At 39.6% G+C, this 18,804-nt stretch overlaps 1 protein-coding gene across 1 annotated transcript in view; it reads left to right on the forward strand.

Moving 5' to 3' along the window:
- The window catches only part of CALCRL (calcitonin receptor like receptor), a 137,632-nt gene that overhangs the window by 92,487 nt on the left and 26,341 nt on the right, over positions 1 to 18,804 (forward strand). Inside the window, exons 8-10 of the mRNA XM_053712849.1 lie at positions 10,719 to 10,779; positions 11,257 to 11,323; positions 13,900 to 14,118. Of these exons, the coding sequence (XP_053568824.1) occupies positions 10,719 to 10,779; positions 11,257 to 11,323; positions 13,900 to 14,118 (347 nt within the window). The remainder of the gene's footprint in view (positions 1 to 10,718; positions 10,780 to 11,256; positions 11,324 to 13,899; positions 14,119 to 18,804) is intronic.

An 18,804-nucleotide genomic window follows, 5' to 3' on the forward strand; every position in this document is an offset into this window, starting at 1 on the left:
GAATGAATGTGTACAATCGCAGTGCCAGAGAAATTGTGTAGACTGGATAAATAATATGCAGTGCCGGTGTGTACTTATGTTTTTCCAATACCTAAAGAGGTTTACTAAAATTTTTCATAAGGAATGGGATAGACTAGGTGTGCCGTTCTCTTCCCCTCCTATTTTTTAGAAGAATGTTTTCTAATAGTTGCCACCACACGGGACTTATGGCAGACAGTTCCTAAGGTGGAGAGAAGAGTTTCTACTCTAGCTAAGCGTACCACTACCTCTGGCGAGGACTGTTGTGCTTTTTTAGATCCAATGGATAAAAAATGTTTATTCAACAAGGTTTTATCCTGCAGCCCCTTGCACGCATTGCTCCTGTCACTGCTGCTGCGGCGTTCTGGTTTGAGTCTCTTGATGAGGCTTTACAGGCTCCATTGGATGAATATATTTGACAAGCTTAGAGCACTTAAGCTAGCCAATTCCTTTGTTTTCTGATGCCTTTGTTCCTTTGACTAGACTAACGGCTAAGAATTCTGTTTTTTACTATACTGGCGCGCAGAGCGCTATGGCTTATATCATGGTCAGCTGTCGTGACTTTAATAAATAAGCTACTTAACTTCCCTTCAAGGGGCAGACCCTATTCAGGCCTAGTTTGAAGGAGATTATTACTTATATCACTGGAGGAAAAGATCATGCCCTTCCTCAGGACAGGTCCAAATCAAGGGACAAAAAAGGCCTAATTTTCGTGCCTTTCGAAAATTCAAGGCAGGTGTGGCATCAACTTCCTCTAAGGCAAAATAAGAGGGAACTTTTGCTCAGTCCAAGGCGGTCTGGAGACAACCGGACCTGGAACAAAGATAAGCAGGTCAAGGAGCCTGCTGCTGCCTCTAAAACAGCATGAGGAACGGACCCCTATCTGGTAACGGATCCTATAGGGGGCAGACTTCATTCTTCGCCCAGGCGTGGGCAAGAGATGCCCAGGATCCCTGGGCATTGGAAATTATACCCCAGAGATATCTTCTGGATTTCAAAGCTTTCCCCCCCAAAAAAAGGGGAGTTTTTGCCTTTCACATTTATCTGCAAACCAGATAAAGAAAGAGACATTCTTGCATTGTGTACGTGACCCATTCAGTTCCAATAGAGGAACAGGGACACAGTTTTCCTCAAATCGGTTTGTGGTTCCCAAGGAAAGGAAACCTTCAGACCTATTTTGGATCTAAAAGATCTTAAACAAATTCTTTAGAATTCTATCATTTAAGATGGAAACTATTCGTACCATCTTAACTATGATCCAGGAGAGTCAATAGAGGACTACAATGGATTTGAAGGATGCTTATCCTCACATTACGATGCATAAAGATCACCATCGGTTTTTCAGGTTTGCCTTTCTAGACAGGCATTACCAGTTTGTAGCTCTTTCCTTTGGGTTAACTACAGCCTCTAGAATCTTTATGGAGGTTCTGGGGTCCCTTTGGCGGTCCTTAGGCCGCGGGGCATAGAAGTGGCCCCTTATTTAGACGACATCCTGATACAGGCGTCAAACATCCAAGTTGCCAAGTCTCATACGGACGTAGTACTGGCATTTCTGAGATCGCATGGGTGGAAAGTGAACAAGGAAAGAGTTCTCTATCCCCAATATCAAGGGTTTCCCTCCTAGGGATTCTGATAGATTTTGTAGAAATTAAAATTTACCTGACGGAGTCCAGGTTGTCAAAGTTTCTAAATTTCTGCCGTGTTCTTCATTCCATCCGCGCCCTTTGGTGGCTCAGTACATGAATGTAATCGGCTTAATGGTAGCGGCAAGGGACATAGTACCGTTTGCACGCCTACATTTCAGACCACTGCAACTATGCATGCTCAGCCAGAAGAACGGGGATTACACAGATTTGTTCTCCTGTTAAATCCGGACCAAGAAACCAGAGATTCTCTTCTCTGGTGACTATCTCGGGTCCATCTGTCCAAGGGTATGACCTTCCGCAGGTCAGATGGGACAATTGTTACAACAGATGCCAGCCTTTTAGGTTGGGATACAGTCTGGAACTCCCTGAAGGATCAGGGATAGTGGACTCAGGAGGAGACCCTCCTTCTAATGAATATTCTTGAACTGGGAGCGATATTCCATGCTCTTCAGACTTGGCCTCAGTTAGCAACTCTGAGGTACATCATATTTCAGTCGGACAATATCACGACTGTGGCTTACATCAACCATCAAGGGGGAACAGAAGTTCCCTAGCAATGTTAGAAGTCTTAAAATAATTCACTGGACAGAGACTCACTCTTGTCTAAAAGCTATCCCTATCCCAGGTGTTGAGAACTGGGAGGCAGATTTTCTAAGTCGTCAGACTTTTCATCCGGGGGAGTGGGAATTCCCTCCGGAGGGGTTTGCACAAGATCAAGCAGGAGAGTGCTTTGGTGCTTTTGACAGCGCCTGCGTGGCCATGCAGGACCTGGTATGCAGATCTGGTGGACATGTCATCCTTTCCACCACGGTCTCTGCTTCTGAGACAGGACCCTCTACCTCAGGGTCTTTTCAACCATCTAAATATAACTAATCTGAGATGGACTGCCTGGAGACAGAACGCTTGATGTTATCAAAGCATGGCTTCTCCGAGTCAGTAATTGATACCTTAATACAGGCATAAAAGCCTGTCTCTAGGAAAATTTAACATAAGATATGGTGTAAATATCTTATTGTTATGAATCCAAGGGTTACTCATGGAGTAAAGTCTGGATTCCCAGGATATTATCTTTTCTCCAAGATGATTTTGAGAAAAGGGTTGTCAGCTAGTTCTTTAAAAGGACAGATTTCTACTCTGTCTATTCTTTTGCACAAGCGTCTGGCAGGTATTCTAGACGTTCAGGCATTTGGTCAGGCTTTGGTTAGAACCAAGCCTGTGGTTAAAAATGTTGCTCCGCCATGGAGCTTAAAGCTGGTTCTTAAGGTTCTTCAAGGAGTTCCATTTGAACCTTTTCATTCCATAGATATCAAACTTCTATCTTGGAAAGTTCCTTTTTGGTAGCTATTTCCTCGGCTCATAGAGTCTCCGAGTTATCTGCGTTGCAATGTGATTCTCCTTATCTGGTTCTCCGTACGGATAAGGTAGTCCTGTGTACCAACCTGGGTTTTTACCTAAGTTGGTATCTAACAAGAATATCACTCAAGAGATTGTTGTTCCATTCTTGTATCCTAATCCTTCTTCAAAGAAGGAACGTCTATTACACAATTTGGACGTGGTTCGTGTTTTAAAGTTTTACTTACAAGCTACTACAGATTTTCATCAAACATTCACCTTGTTTGTTGTCTATTCTGGACAGAGGAGAGGTCAAAGGACTTCAGCAACCTCTCTGTCTTTTTGGTTAAAAAGCATAATTCATTTAGCTTATGAGACTGCTGGACAGCAGCCTCCTGAAGGGATTACAGCTCATTCTACTAGAGCTGTGGTTTTCACTTGGGCCTTTTTTAAATGTGGCTTCTGTTGAACAGATTACAAGACGGAGTCTTGGTCTGCGTTTCATACTTTTTTCAAATTTAACAAATTTGATACCTTGCTTCTTCGGAGGCTATTTTTGGGAGAAAGGGTTTTTTACAGGCAGTGGTAACTTCCGTTTAAGTACCTGCCTTGTCCCTCCCATCATCCGTGTACTTTAGCTTTGGTATTGGTATCCCATAAGTAATGGATGATCCGTGGACTGGATACACTTAACAAGAGAAAACATAATTTATGCTTACCTGATAAATTTATTTCTCTTGTAGTGTATCCAGTCCACGGCCCGCCCTGTCACTTTAAGGCAGGTAATTTTTCCATTAAACTACAGTCACCACTGCACCCTATGGTTAGGGGGAGGAGCTATGTAGCAGCTTTGCTGTGGGTGGACTCTTGCAACTTCCTGTTGGGAAGGAGAATATATCCCATAAGTAATGGATGATCCGTGGACTGGATACACTACAAGAGAAATAAATTTATCAGGTAAGCATAAATTATGTTATAACACAACACGGCCCGTGTGAACGGGCTTTAGGACTAGTAGATAATAAATAGTCACAGTCATGTGATCAGGGGGCTGTCAGAAGATGCTTAGATACTAGGTAATCACAGAGATAAAAAGTATATTAATATAACTATGTTAGTTATGCAAAACTGGGGAATGGTTAATAAAGGGATTATCTATCTTTAAAAACAATACAAATTATTTTGTAAACGAACCCTTTAAAAAGCACTTACAAATATATCCATGGTTACAAGTGCGGTACAAAAATACATTTGCATTATATAAAGGGACTTAGTGTAAAGCTAGTTGTTGGTGATGATTTAAATGTAATATATCAATTATATTAAAGGGACACTAAACCCCCAAAAAATTATTTCATGATTCAGATAGAGCATGTAATTTTAATCAACTTTCTAATTTACTCCTATTATCAAATTTTCTTCATTCTTTTGATATCTTTATTTGAAATGCAAGAATGTAAGTTTAGATGCCGGTCCATTTTTGGTGAACAACCTGGGTTGTTCTTGCTGTTTGGTGGATACATTCATCCGGATTGGATGAGACTCTTAAGCGCTTGTGCTTAATTACCCAATAAGGAAAGATAGTCTTACTATGTAGTTGGATTCAATGAGATCTATTTATTTTTAGAATTATAAATACATACAATAAAATTTAAAACAATAGAAATTGATTCTTAAAACAAATCTAACTGGTTGGCCAACCATACAGTGTGAATAAAATGTTATAATATGTTTTCCAATCCCTGTTACTTAGTGTGTTATACAAACATATCTGTATATTTGAATTTTTGAATTTTGGTTTAATTGCAGATATTTTTTATGGATTTGATATAGTGGACTTGTGAAGAAGTATGGTATCCACAAAGAATATTCGCAATATTAATTCTTAATTACCATATTTACCATATTCGTTTGTTTAAAGCTGAACATACATAATTAAAATAGCGTCAATGGTATCAACAATATAATTAAAATAGCGTCAATGGTATCAACAATAGTAACAAATAATAAAAGTGAAACAAAAATAAAGTGATACAGTAAAAATCGTATAAGTTATGAAAGATAAAGTCTTTCTGCCGTGATCGTTAGAGTAATTGTTAATTGCTTTTTGTTAAAAGCGCTGTTGTTAAGTCCTCCGTGGGGATAGTATGTGCGGGCGTGCTGCAACACGTTTTTATCTAATTGCTATATATATTGCGATTATAAGTCACTGTTAAGTAGTTTTGGTTATCTGTCCTTCACATTAACTTCCTTAGTTGGTGTAGGTATAATAAATCTTACCCGTTGTTTCTTTTGGGATACTTTGTTTCTGGTCTAGTTTCTTTTTGTACCCAATTCAATCTTTACTGTGATGAATGTGGATCGGAAGCCGGGATAGCCGCTGCCGGTGTTGTAGTGGTTTCAGTATGTCGAGTTGGTTTGTCTCTGCGATTACACACACTTGAAGAAGTAGATGCTGGGGTATTGTGGTAGTGTGCTTTAACCGTTAATCCTTTTGTCAGATGGCTGGGCTTTTTGCCTGGTTCAGGTTTTCAAAACCTCTTGAATTGTTGCGAATGTGTTCTGTTTAGATCCGTACTCTATTTGTTTCAGAGTATCCGATCTGCAGGTGTCCACAGGTTTCTTTAGGCCCAATTATTAGGTAAGGTATTTCAGTTGTTCTTGGCGGTCCTTTGAAAGGAGGACTAGGTGCTTTGAAGGTTGTTCTTGAACGCTTCAGAATATCTTTCAAGCGTATTTGTTGGTCCGTGGTTTGATGTAGTCTTGGCGGTCCACTTCGAAAGTGGACTATGAAAATGTTCAGTGTAGCAAGGAGTAGGCAACGCGTTTCAGCTGATTAATACAGCCTTTATCATGCTTGATAAAGGCTGTATTAATCAGCTGAAACGCGTTGCCTACTCCTTGCTACACTGAACATTTTCATAGTCCACTTTCGAAGTGGACCGCCAAGACTACATCAAACCACGGACCAACAAATACGCTTGAAAGATATTCTGAAGCGTTCAAGAACAACCTTCAAAGCACCTAGTCCTCCTTTCAAAGGACCGCCAAGAACAACTGAAATACCTTACCTAATAATTGGGCCTAAAGAAACCTGTGGACACCTGCAGATCGGATACTCTGAAACAAATAGAGTACGGATCTAAACAGAACACATTCGCAACAATTCAAGAGGTTTTGAAAACCTGAACCAGGCAAAAAGCCCAGCCATCTGACAAAAGGATTAACGGTTAAAGCACACTACCACAATACCCCAGCATCTACTTCTTCAAGTGTGTGTAATCGCAGAGACAAACCAACTCGACATACTGAAACCACTACAACACCGGCAGCGGCTATCCCGGCTTCCGATCCACATTCATCACAGTAAAGATTGAATTGGGTACAAAAAGAAACTAGACCAGAAACAAAGTATCCCAAAAGAAACAACGGGTAAGATTTATTATACCTACACCAACTAAGGAAGTTAATGTGAAGGACAGATAACCAAAACTACTTAACAGTGACTTATAATCGCAATATATATAGCAATTAGATAAAAACGTGTTGCAGCACGCCCGCACATACTATCCCCACGGAGGACTTAACAACAGCGCTTTTAACAAAAAGCAATTAACAATTACTCTAACGATCACGGCAGAAAGACTTTATCTTTCATAACTTATACGATTTTTACTGTATCACTTTATTTTTGTTTCACTTTTATTATTTGTTACTATTGTTGATACCATTGACGCTATTTTAATTATATTGTTGATACCATTGACGCTATTTTAATTATGTATGTTCAGCTTTAAACAAACGAATATGGTAAATATGGTAATTAAGAATTAATATTGCGAATATTCTTTGTGGATACCATACTTCTTCACAAGTCCACTATATCAAATCCATAAAAAATATCTGCAATTAAACCAAAATTCAAAAATTCAAATATACAGATATGTTTGTATAACACACTAAGTAACAGGGATTGGAAAACATATTATAACATTTTATTCACACTGTATGGTTGGCCAACCAGTTAGATTTGTTTTAAGAATCAATTTCTATTGTTTTAAATTTTATTGTATGTATTTATAATTCTAAAAATAAATAGATCTCATTGAATCCAACTACATAGTAAGACTATCTTTCCTTATTGGGTAATTAAGCACAAGCGCTTAAGAGTCTCATCCAATCCAGATTTTACCCCCACTTTGAAGTTTGTGAGATTACTTCTTCGAGACTCCCTAGCTTTTACCCCCACAGCGCATAGTTTATTAACCCAACACACGGATACATTCATCCACCAATATAAAAGTGCTGTCCGGAGTACTGAAACATTTTTTTAAAATAAAGATAGCAAGAGAACAAAGAAAAATTGATAAAAGGGGTAAATTACAAAGTTGCTTAAAATTGCATGCTCTATCTGAATCACAAAAGAAAAAAATCTGGGTTTAGTGTCGCTTTAAGTAAATGAGGTTCAAAAACTATTCTCTGTCAATAGATGAAGAAAACAACTAATCAAATGCCACAAGGTTTTCAATCACTGTACAATGTTTCAAAGCTTTTGGAGGAGCAAGGCACATAACCCTTGTTAAGATGACTCAGTTGTTGGTTGGCAAATCAATCTGGCACAATTCTCTCCAAAACCTCTGGAGGTCCACAATTGATGACCCCTGCTCTAGATCTATCAACCAGAGTTTTGTTACAAACCTGCTGAGGCAAGAATCTCAGCAAGACTGTTATGGCAGTCAGGAATATCAAAATGAAGCTTCATCCTTGATCAAGGGATTGCATAGTTGTTCCAGGTTTTATTGTGGACAATAGAACATGAATTCAAAGGTTTTGTAAAATATTTGACTTACCATCGGCTAGATTTAGAGTTTTGTCGGTAACGACCCGCGTAGCTAACGCATGCTTTTTTTTCCCCGCACCTTTTAAATACCGCTGGTATTTAGAGTTCACAGAATGGCTGCGTTTTCAGTGCGTTAGGCTCCAAAAAGGGAGCGTAGAGCATAATTTACCGCCACTGCAACTCTAAATACCAGCGGTGCTTACAGACGCGGCCAGCTTCAAAAACATGCTCGTGCACGATTCCCCCATAGGAAACAATGGGGCTGTTTGAGCTGAAAAAAAACCTAACACCTGCAAAAAAGCAGCGTTCAGCTCCTAACGCAGCCCCATTGTTTCCTATGGGGAAACACTTCCTAAGTCTGCACCTAACACTCTAACATGTACCCCGAGTCTAAACACCCCTAACCTTACACTTATTAACCCCTAATCTGCCGCCTCCGCTATCGCTGACCCCTGCATATTATTATTAACCCCTAATCTGCCGCTCCGTACACCGCCGCAACCTACGTTATCCCTATGTACCCCTAATCTGCTGCCCCTAACACCGCCGACCCCTATATTATATTTATTAACCACTAATCTGCCGCCCCTAACGTCGCCTCCACCTACCTACAATAATTAACCCCTAATCTGCCGACCGGACCGCACCGCTACTCTAATAAATGTATTAACCCCTAAAGCTAAGTCTAACCCTAACACTAACACCCCCCTAAGTTAAATATAATTTAAATCTAACGAAATAAATTAACTCTTATTAAATAAATTATTCCTATTTAAAGCTAAATACTTACCTGTAAAATAAACCCTAATATAGCTACAATATAAATTATAATTATATTGTAGCTATTTTAGGATTAATATTTATTTTACAGGCAACTTTGTAATTATTTTAACCAGGTACAATAGCTTTTAAATAGTTAATAACTATTTAATAGTTACCTAGTTAAAATAATTACAAAATTACCTGTAAAATAAATCATAACCTAAGTTACAATTAAACCTAACACTACACTATCAATTGTAGGTAGTTTATTTAATTAATTTATTGATAGTGTAGTGTTAGGTTTAATTGTAGATAATTGTAGGTAGTTTATTTAATTTATTTATTATCTACAATTAAACCTAACACTACACTATCAATAAATTAATTAAATAAAATACCTACAAATAAATACAATGAAATAAACTAACTAAAGTACAAAAAATAAAAAAAAACTAAGTTACAAAAAATAAAAAAATATTTACAAACATTAGAAAAATATTACAACAATTTTAAACTAATTACACCTACTCTAAGCCCCCTAATAAAATAACAAAGACCCCCAAAATAAAAAAATGCCCTACCCTATTCTAAAATTAAAATAGAAAAGCTCTTTTACCTTACCAGCCCTGAAAAGGGCCCTTTGCGGGGCATGCCCCAAAGAATTCAGCTCTTTTGCCTGTAAAAAAACAAACATACAATACCCCCCCCAACATTACAACCCACCACCCACATACCCCTAATCTAACCCAAACCCCCCTTAAATAAACCTAACACTAAGCCCCTGAAGATCTCCCTACCTTGTCTTCACTACGCCGGGTTCACCGATCGATCCAGAAGAGCCTCTGATGTCTTGATCCAAGCCCAAGCGGGGGGATGAAGATGTCCATGATCCGGCTGAAGTCTTCATCCAAGCGGGAGCTGAAGAGGTCCATGATCCGACTGAAGTCTTCTATCAAGCGACATCTTCAATCTTCTTTCTTCCGGATCCATGTAGTTCATCCCGCCGACGCGGAACATCCATCTTCACCAACGACTTCCCGACGAATGACGGTTCCTTTAAGGGACATCATCCAAGATGGCGTCCCTCGAATTCCGATTGGCTGATAGGATTCTATCAGCCAATCGGAATTAAGGTAGGAAAATTCTGATTGGCTGATGGAATCAGCCAATCAGATTCAAGTTCAATCTGATAGCCCAAAACCAGCGTTAGGAGCCTCTAACGCTGGTTTTGACGACTAACGCCAAACTCTAAATCTAGCCGCATGTGAGGTCATAATGTTGTTGGTGTTTGATGGAATATAGGTACTTATTGGAAGTGTTATACACCTAAGGTGCACTGTCATCTCTATGGATCACTTTCATTGATTTGCAGCTGAAATTAGCTCAGGAGAAGTGGTCTGGTTAGAAGGTCTAGCTTAGATTTACTGTTCTGGACTTCTCTGCTGTGTGCACCGGTCTGTAGACCTGGACATTCAGCTGTTCTAGTCTAGTGTACAGATTTATTCTGCAACCATAACTGTAATTACTTATATCATCCAGCATGTAGGTGTTGTGTACTAGTGGCTAAGAAATAATATAAATATTTGACACTACAGAGTATCATGAAAAGAACAAAAAAAAGACATATTTTCTTCAAACTTTCAGAAGTGTCAGATGAAGATCCAGTCAATCAACATTTTTTTAGATTTTTGTTTTTTTTTTTTGGTACAGTTATGTTTCACCTCTGGAAATGCTCATTATTCCTGAAATAGTAAGAAACTGCAGCTGTCCAGTATGAAATTAGGCTATTATACATATGTAACATTTTCTCTCCCACTTTCAACTTCTTTTTTCTTGTCTGATAAATTATTAAATTTCCAACTGTTTATATACATTTAATGTGTGTGCATTTGCCATATTTATTTTAAAATCCAATTTAAAACACCATGTCTGTCAATCTGAATGCTAACATGTTTAGGCAAGTGTATGAAATATAATAGTAAGAAAAAGAAACACATTACTGCTGTAGGTAAGACACAGGTTTTGAAATTGATGTTTAATCACAAAATCATGTGTAGCACTGGGAAATGAAATGGTTTAACATTAAACAATGATTATTAACAAATAATCTTTCATTGTAGGATTTCCTCTGATACCTGCTTGTATACACGCTGTTGCAAGAAGCTTATATTACAACGACAAGTAAGTATAAATAATTAAAGGGACAGTAAAGTCAAAATTAAAGAATTTTAAACTACTTTCCAATTTACTTTTTTCCATCAAATTTACTGTTCTCTTGGTATTCTTTGTTGAAAACTAAACCTAGGTAGGATTACATGCTAATGTTTAAGCCCTTGAAAGCCGCCTCCTGACAGTTTTTCACAGCTAGACAGCGCTAGTTCATGTGTGAGCATATAGATAACATTGTGCTCACTAATTGGCTAAAATGCAAATCTGTCAAAATAACTGAAATAAGGGGGCAGTCTGCAGATTAGATACAAGGTAATCACAGAGGGAAAAACTATATTAATTTAACCGTGTTGGTTATGCAAAACTGGGGAATTGGTAAAAAAAGGGATTATCTATCTTTTTAAACTATTTTCAAATAGACTGCGCAATCATTTGTCACTTTAAATACGTATATTTATATCTGATCATTTTTTTATTTTTTTTATCTAGCTGCTGGATTAGTTCTGACACTCAGTTGCTATATATCATTCACGGACCCATTTGCGCTGCTCTTTTGGTATGTATTTTGTTTTCTCAGATTGTTATATTTTTTTTTGCCTAAGTCTTATTACAGTGTTTGCCAAGCTAGGTGATATGGCCAAATGGCCCACTGCAGTTATGTCCTGGATATATAAAAAACAATCGACTCATAAAGACCGTTTCCAAGTGTACATGAGCTTCATTCATCCTAAAGATCAGTTATTCTTAATATTGCTCGGTTTGTTTCTAGAATACAGGTTACTGCTGAAACTGTATGCAACTATTCCTTCCAGATTGTGGCCCTCTATTTCCTGTATTCTGGTATCCACCCCCTCCCCCCACAACACACACACTCACACACTCACACACACACACACACACATACATACACACACATACACACACTCACACAAAACTCACTCCTACACACACACACACACACACAAACATACCCACACATACACATACTCACACACACACACAACTCACTCCTACACACACACACACACACACACACTCCTACACACACACACACACACACATACACACAACTCACACACACATACATACACACTCACACACACACACATACATACACACACACACATACACACACACTCCTACACACACATACACACAACTCACTCCTACACACACACACACACACACAAACATACCCACACATACTCACACACACACACACACACAACTCACTCCTACACACACACACACACACACACAACTCACTCCTACACACACACACATACACACAACTCACTCCTACACACACACATACACTCACACACACACATACATACATACACACACACAATATGTATTTTATTGAAACATTTTGGGGTTATTGAAACATGAACTATACAATGTGAGACATAGCATAGTTGTGAGGGATGGAGTGGGGGAATGGACCTTTACAGCAATAAGTTGACTCCCAGCAAAAAGTTTTTACAAGTTGCCACCTAGTGTTAACCCGCAAAGATTTATTAAAAATATTATCATGGAAGGTATATGTCTTCAGTTAACTACTGTGTACTTAAGCAAAAGTGCTCCATATCTGTTCATTAACTGATACAATGGGCAGGAAGAAGCATGGCGTCACCACAATGTGTAACGTGAGCAAGAGTGTAAAGGATAAAGCATCAGCAAACACATATTAGAATAAAAGCCAAGCAATAATCTCTGCTGTTCTGCTGCATTTGTCAGTACATTTACACTACACCATGTAACATGCCCACTGCATTAAAAAGGTACCAGTTTAACCTCTCTCTTCCTGAAAAGGGTTTGTGTAGTTTAAGGACATTGTGAAGTGATCTTGAATGTCTTCTTATTTCTTTATGGAATAAAGTCATTATCTTCACACCATAATTGAAAAGGAGAATTATTTGAACTGTGTAATTAAAGAAAATGAACTTTAGAAACAGGAGGTCTGTGATCATATATAGACTAACTCCGCTTACTGAGGCTCATAAACGCTGCAGCACACTGGAGGGATGTTACAAAACTACACAGCTGCAAATACTGAGGAAAAAAATATTTATTTAGGAAATCATAAGTTTCTTAAAAGTCTGTTTTCCCAAATAAACATGTTTTTTTCAGTATTTACTGCTGTGCAGTTTTGTAACATCCCTCCATGTGCACTGCCTGAGCCAAACTGATTATAAAACCAAATGTCGCCTTCCAGCCAAGCCAAATAAGCAGGCAGGTTCCCTCCAAAAAAGGACACAGACTTGTTTGACAGCAGACTGTACCTGTTCACAACAGTCGCACTCCACTGGCTGCACATGGAAAATGTAAACTCTTGTCATCTCTTCCCAATGCGCCAACCTCAACCATATCCTAAAGTGGGTAGGAAGAGGATTGCTATGCACAACAGCACTTTATTGTGCTCTGGCATAACGATTCTCAGAAGAAAGAATTTCCTTTTAAACTTATGTGATAGTTCTATTATGTCATACCCCCTATGCCTATGTATTCATATCTAGGCCATAAAGTATTGTTCTAAAGTTTGTTTTTGACCTTTTTGTAGAGCCGCTTAGTACAATTTCTAGTACATTTATGTCCTTCTAAAGATAATGTTTCCAAAATCATTGCCTGTATTCTAGTTGTATGAATTCGTTTAATCGTTCTACTTCTCAGGAACAAGACATTACTTAAAGTCATATGGCTAAGTGTAAGATATATTGCTAGTTAAACTGTTCATTGCTACTAATAGGTTAATGGATTGTAAAACACAAGTAAGACACTAATATTAAGTAATACATTGGTTCAGTGTTGTAACCATAGAGTCAAATAAAAATCCCATACTGCAACACACCCAGCTATTTGGCCTCAGCATAATGTTTTCAAAAAAGTTTGTCATATGTTTTAAGAGAAGAAATCCTCCCATTTTTTTCTGTGAGATTGGATTTTTATTGAGGCCCCTGCACCAATCGCAGAGCACATATGGACATATATATATATATATATATATATATATATATATATATACACACTGTTCAAATGCATCATGCACATGTTTGGAATGCAATGTTACATTGAAAAGCTTGTATTTTAATACTGAGCATTTAGCACAATCTTTTTAATTATTTTTTTTAGGTAAATCTGTTTTTTCTTTTGAATATTGTACGTGTCCTGATAACAAAATTAAAAGTTACGCATCAAGCAGAATCAAACCTGTACATGAAAGCTGTACGAGCAACCCTTATCCTTGTGCCTCTTCTTGGAATTGAATTTGTATTATTCCCATGGAAACCTGAGGGACGGATTGCGGAGGAGGTCTATGATTATGTTATGCATATCCTTATTCATTATCAGGTAACATATTGAAATATTTATGTCTTGGCTGCGTTAAAACAACACTAACAGATGACAAATGGTCATTTAAAATGTGTTATTGATCAAAACTTGCCTTATGCCTTATTATGTCAATGTGTTTATCTGCTTTAAAAACCTGAGCAATTTCTGAAAATATGTGAGCATTTACTAAAGGGTAGTTCTGTTTGTCAGTAGTGATTTTCTGACTATATAGATAAGAACTTTCTATGGGGCTGTAATCCCATATTCCATATAGTAGAGAGCCCTCTGCGTGTTACCTAGATGATTATATCACTTCCAAGGTCAGAATAAGGAAGAATTGCCAGATGTTGGAGTTCACAGCTGAGGGAGGCGCATAGCTGATAAATAAAAGCAATATTCAGACCTTATAGAAGGTTTTACTATGTCAGTGAGTTACTAGAGCGTTAGACAGCAGATACAAATCAGAGGTTTGCCATATTTCCTTCTGAAGTGCTTATTGATTCTTATATATACCAGGCATACTATAATGTAATAGTATTTGTCCCTTCTAACTCGAATGAAAGAAAAAGTGCTTCTGCAACTGCGCCTGAACGTTTTACCCTTGTTCTAGTGTTAAAAATATATTTTCTCCAACATAGGTGTGTCCGGTCCACGGCGTCATCCTTACTTGTGGGATATTCTCCTCCCCAACAGGAAATGGCAAAGAGCCCAGCAAAGCTGGTCACATGATCCCTCCTAGGCTCCGCCTACCCCAGTCATTCTCTTTGCCGTTGTACAGGCAACATCTCCACGGAGATGGCTTAGAGTTTTTTAGTGTTTAACTGTAGTTTTTATTATTCAATCAAGAGTTTGTTATTTTGAAATAGTGCTGGTATGTACTATTTACTCAGAAACAGAAAGGAGATGAAGATTTCTGTTTGTATGAGGAAAATGATTTTAGCAACCGTAACTAAAATCCATGGCTGTTCCACACAGGACTGTTGAGAGCAATTAACTTCAGTTGGGGGAACAGTATGCAGTCTCTTGCTGCTTGAGGTATGACACATTCTAACAAGACGATGTAATGCTGGAAGCTGTCATTTTCCCTATGGGATCCGGTAAGCCATGTTTATTACGATCGTAAATAAGGGCTTCACAAGGGCTTATTAAGACTGTAGACTTTTCTGGGCTAAATCGATTCATTATTAACACATATTTAGCCTTGAGGAATCATTTTATCTGGGTATTTTGATATAAAAATATCGGCAGGCACTATATTAGACACCTTATACCTTAGGGGCTTTCCCAAAGCATAAGCAGAGCCTCATTTTCGCGCCGGTGTGGCGCACTTGTTTTTGAGAGGCATGGCATGCAGTCGCATGTGTGAGGAGCTCTGATACTTAGAAAAGACTTTCTGAAGGCGTCATTTGGTATCGTATTCCCCTTTGGGCTTGGTTGGGTCTCAGCAAAGCAGATACCAGGGACTGTAAAGGGGTTAAAGTTTATAACGGCTCCGGTTCCGTTATTTTAAGGGTTAAAGCTTCCAAATTTGGTGTGCAATACTTTTAAGGCTTTAAGACACTGTGGTGAAAATTTGGTGAATTTTGGACAATTCCTTCATGTTTTTTCGCAATTGCAGTAATAAAGTGTGTTCAGTTTAAAATTTAAAGTGACAGTAACGATTTTATTTTAAAACGTTTTTGTACTTTGCTATCAAGTTTATGCCTGTTTAACATGTCTGAACTACCAGATAGACTGTGTTCTGAATGTGGGGAAGCCAGAATTCCTATTCATTTAAATAAATGTGATTTATGTGATAATGACAATGATGCCCAAGATGATTCCTCAAGTGAGGGGAGTAAGCATGGTACTGCATCATTCCCTCCTTCGTCTACACGAGTCTTGCCCACTCAGGAGGCCCCTAGTACATCTAGCGCGCCAATACTCCTTACTATGCAACAATTAACGGCTGTAATGGATAATTCTGTCAAAAACATTTTAGCCCAAATGAACACTTGTCAGCGTAAGCGCGGCTGCTCTGTTTTAGATACTGAAGAGCATGGCAACGCTGATACTAATATCTCTGAAGGGCCCCTAACCCAGTCTGATGGGGCCAGGGAGGTTTTGTCTGAGGGAGAAATTACTGATTCAGGGAATATTTCTCAACAGGCTGAACCTGATGTGATTGCATTTAAATTTAAGTTGGAACATCTCCGCATTCTGCTTAAGGAGGTATTATCCACTCTGGATGATTGTGACAAGTTGGTCATCCCAGAGAAACTATGTAAAATGGACAAGTTCCTAGAGGTGCCGGGGCTCCCAGAAGCTTTTCCTATACCCAAGCGGGTGGCGGACATTGTTAATAAAGAATGGGAAAGGCCCGGTATTCCTTTCGTCCCTCCCCCCATATTTAAAAAATTGTTTCCTTTGGTCGACCCCAGAAAGGACTTATGGCAGACAGTCCCAAAGGTCGAGGGAGCGGTTTCCACTTTAAACAAACGCACCACTATACCCATAGAGGATAGTTGTGCTTTCAAAGATCCTATGGATAAAAAATTAGAAGGTTTGCTTAAAAAGATGTTTGTTCAGCAGGGTTACCTTCTACAACCAATTGCATGCATTGTCCCTGTCGCTACAGCCGCATGTTTCTGGTTCGATGAGCTGATAAAGGCGGTCGATAGTGATTCTCCTCCTTATGAGGAGATTATGGACAGAATCAATGCTCTCAAATTGGCTAATTCTTTCACCCTAGACGCCACTTTGCAATTGGCTAGGTTAGCGGCTAAGAATTCTGGGTTTGCTATTGTGGCGCGCAGAGCGCTTTGGTTGAAATCTTGGTCGGCTGATGCGTCTTCCAAGAACAAGCTACTTAACATTCCTTTCAAGGGGAAAACGTTGTTTGGCCCTGACTTGAAAGAGATTATCTCTGATATCACTGGGGGTAAGGGCCACGCCCTTCCTCAGGATCGGCCTTTCAAGGCAAAAAATAAACCTAATTTTCGTCCCTTTCGTAGAAACGGACCAGCCCGAGGTGCTACGTCCTCTAAGCAAGAGGGTAATACTTCTCAAGCCAAGCCAGCTTGGAGACCAATGCAAGGCTGGAACAAGGGAAAGCAGGCCAAGAAACCTGCCACTGCTACCAAGACTGCATGAAATGTTGGCCCCCGATCCGGGACCGGATCTGGTGGGGGGCAGACTCTCTCTCTTCGCTCAGGCTTGGGCAAGAGATGTTCTGGATCCTTGGGCGCTAGAAATAGTCTCCCAAGGTTATCTTCTGGAATTCAAGGGACTTCCCCCAAGGGGGAGGTTCCACAGGTCTCAGTTATCTTCAGACCACATAAAAAGACAGGCATTCTTACATTGTGTAGAAGACCTGTTAAAAATGGGAGTGATTCATCCTGTTCCATTAAGAGAACAAGGGATGGGGTTCTACTCCAATCTGTTCATAGTTCCCAAAAAAGAGGGAACGTTCAGACCAATCTTAGATCTCAAGATCTTAAACAAGTTTCTCAAGGTTCCATCGTTCAAGATGGAAACCATTCGAACTATTCTTCCTTCCATCCAGGAAGGTCAATTCATGACCACGGTGGATTTAAAGGATGCGTATCTACATATTCCTATCCACAAGGAACATCATCGGTTCCTAAGGTTCGCATTCCTGGACAAGCATTACCAGTTCGTGGCGCTTCCTTTCGGATTAGCCACTGCTCCAAGGATTTTCACAAAGGTACTAGGGTCCCTTCTAGCTGTGCTAAGACCAAGGGGCATTGCTGTAGTACCTTACTTGGACGACATTCTGATTCAAGCGTCGTCCCTTCCTCAAGCAAAGGCTCACACGGACATCGTCCTGGCCTTTCTCAGATCTCACGGATGGAAAGTGAACGTGGAAAAGAGTTCTCTATCTCCGTCAACAAGGGTTCCCTTCTTGGGAACAATAATAGACTCCTTAGAAATGAGGATATTTCTGACAGAGGCCAGAAAAACAAAGCTTCTAGACTCTTGTCGGATACTTCATTCCGTTCCTTTTCCTTCCATAGCTCAGTGCATGGAAGTGATCGGGTTGATGGTAGCGGCTATGGACATAGTTCCTTTTGCGCGCATTCATCTAAGACCATTACAACTGTGCATGCTCAGTCAGTGGAATGGGGATTATACAGACTTGTCTCCGAAGATACAAGTAAATCAGAGGACCAGAGACTCACTCCGTTGGTGGCTGTCCCTGGACAACCTGTCACAAGGGATGACATTCCGCAGACCAGAGTGGGTCATTGTCACGACCGACGCCAGTCTGATGGGCTGGGGCGCGGTCTGGGGATCCCTGAAAGCTCAGGGTCTTTGGTCTCGGGAAGAATCTCTTCTACCGATAAATATTCTGGAACTGAGAGCGATATTCAATGCTCTCAAGGCTTGGCCTCAGCTAGCGAGGGCCAAGTTCATACGGTTTCAATCAGACAACATGACAACTGTTGCGTACATCAACCATCAGGGGGGAACAAGGAGTTCCCTAGCGATGGAAGAAGTGACCAAAATCATTCTATGGGCGGAGTCTCACTCCTGCCACCTGTCCGCTATCCACATCCCAGGAGTGGAAAATTGGGAAGCGGATTTTCTGAGTCGTCAGACATTGCATCCGGGGGAGTGGGAACTCCATCCGGAAATCTTTGCCCAAGTCACTCAGCTGTGGGGCATTCCAGACATGGATCTGATGGCCTCTCGTCAGAACTT

Source organism: Bombina bombina, chromosome 1, assembly GCF_027579735.1.
Source record: "Bombina bombina isolate aBomBom1 chromosome 1, aBomBom1.pri, whole genome shotgun sequence".
Taxonomy (NCBI): Eukaryota; Metazoa; Chordata; class Amphibia; order Anura; family Bombinatoridae; genus Bombina; species Bombina bombina.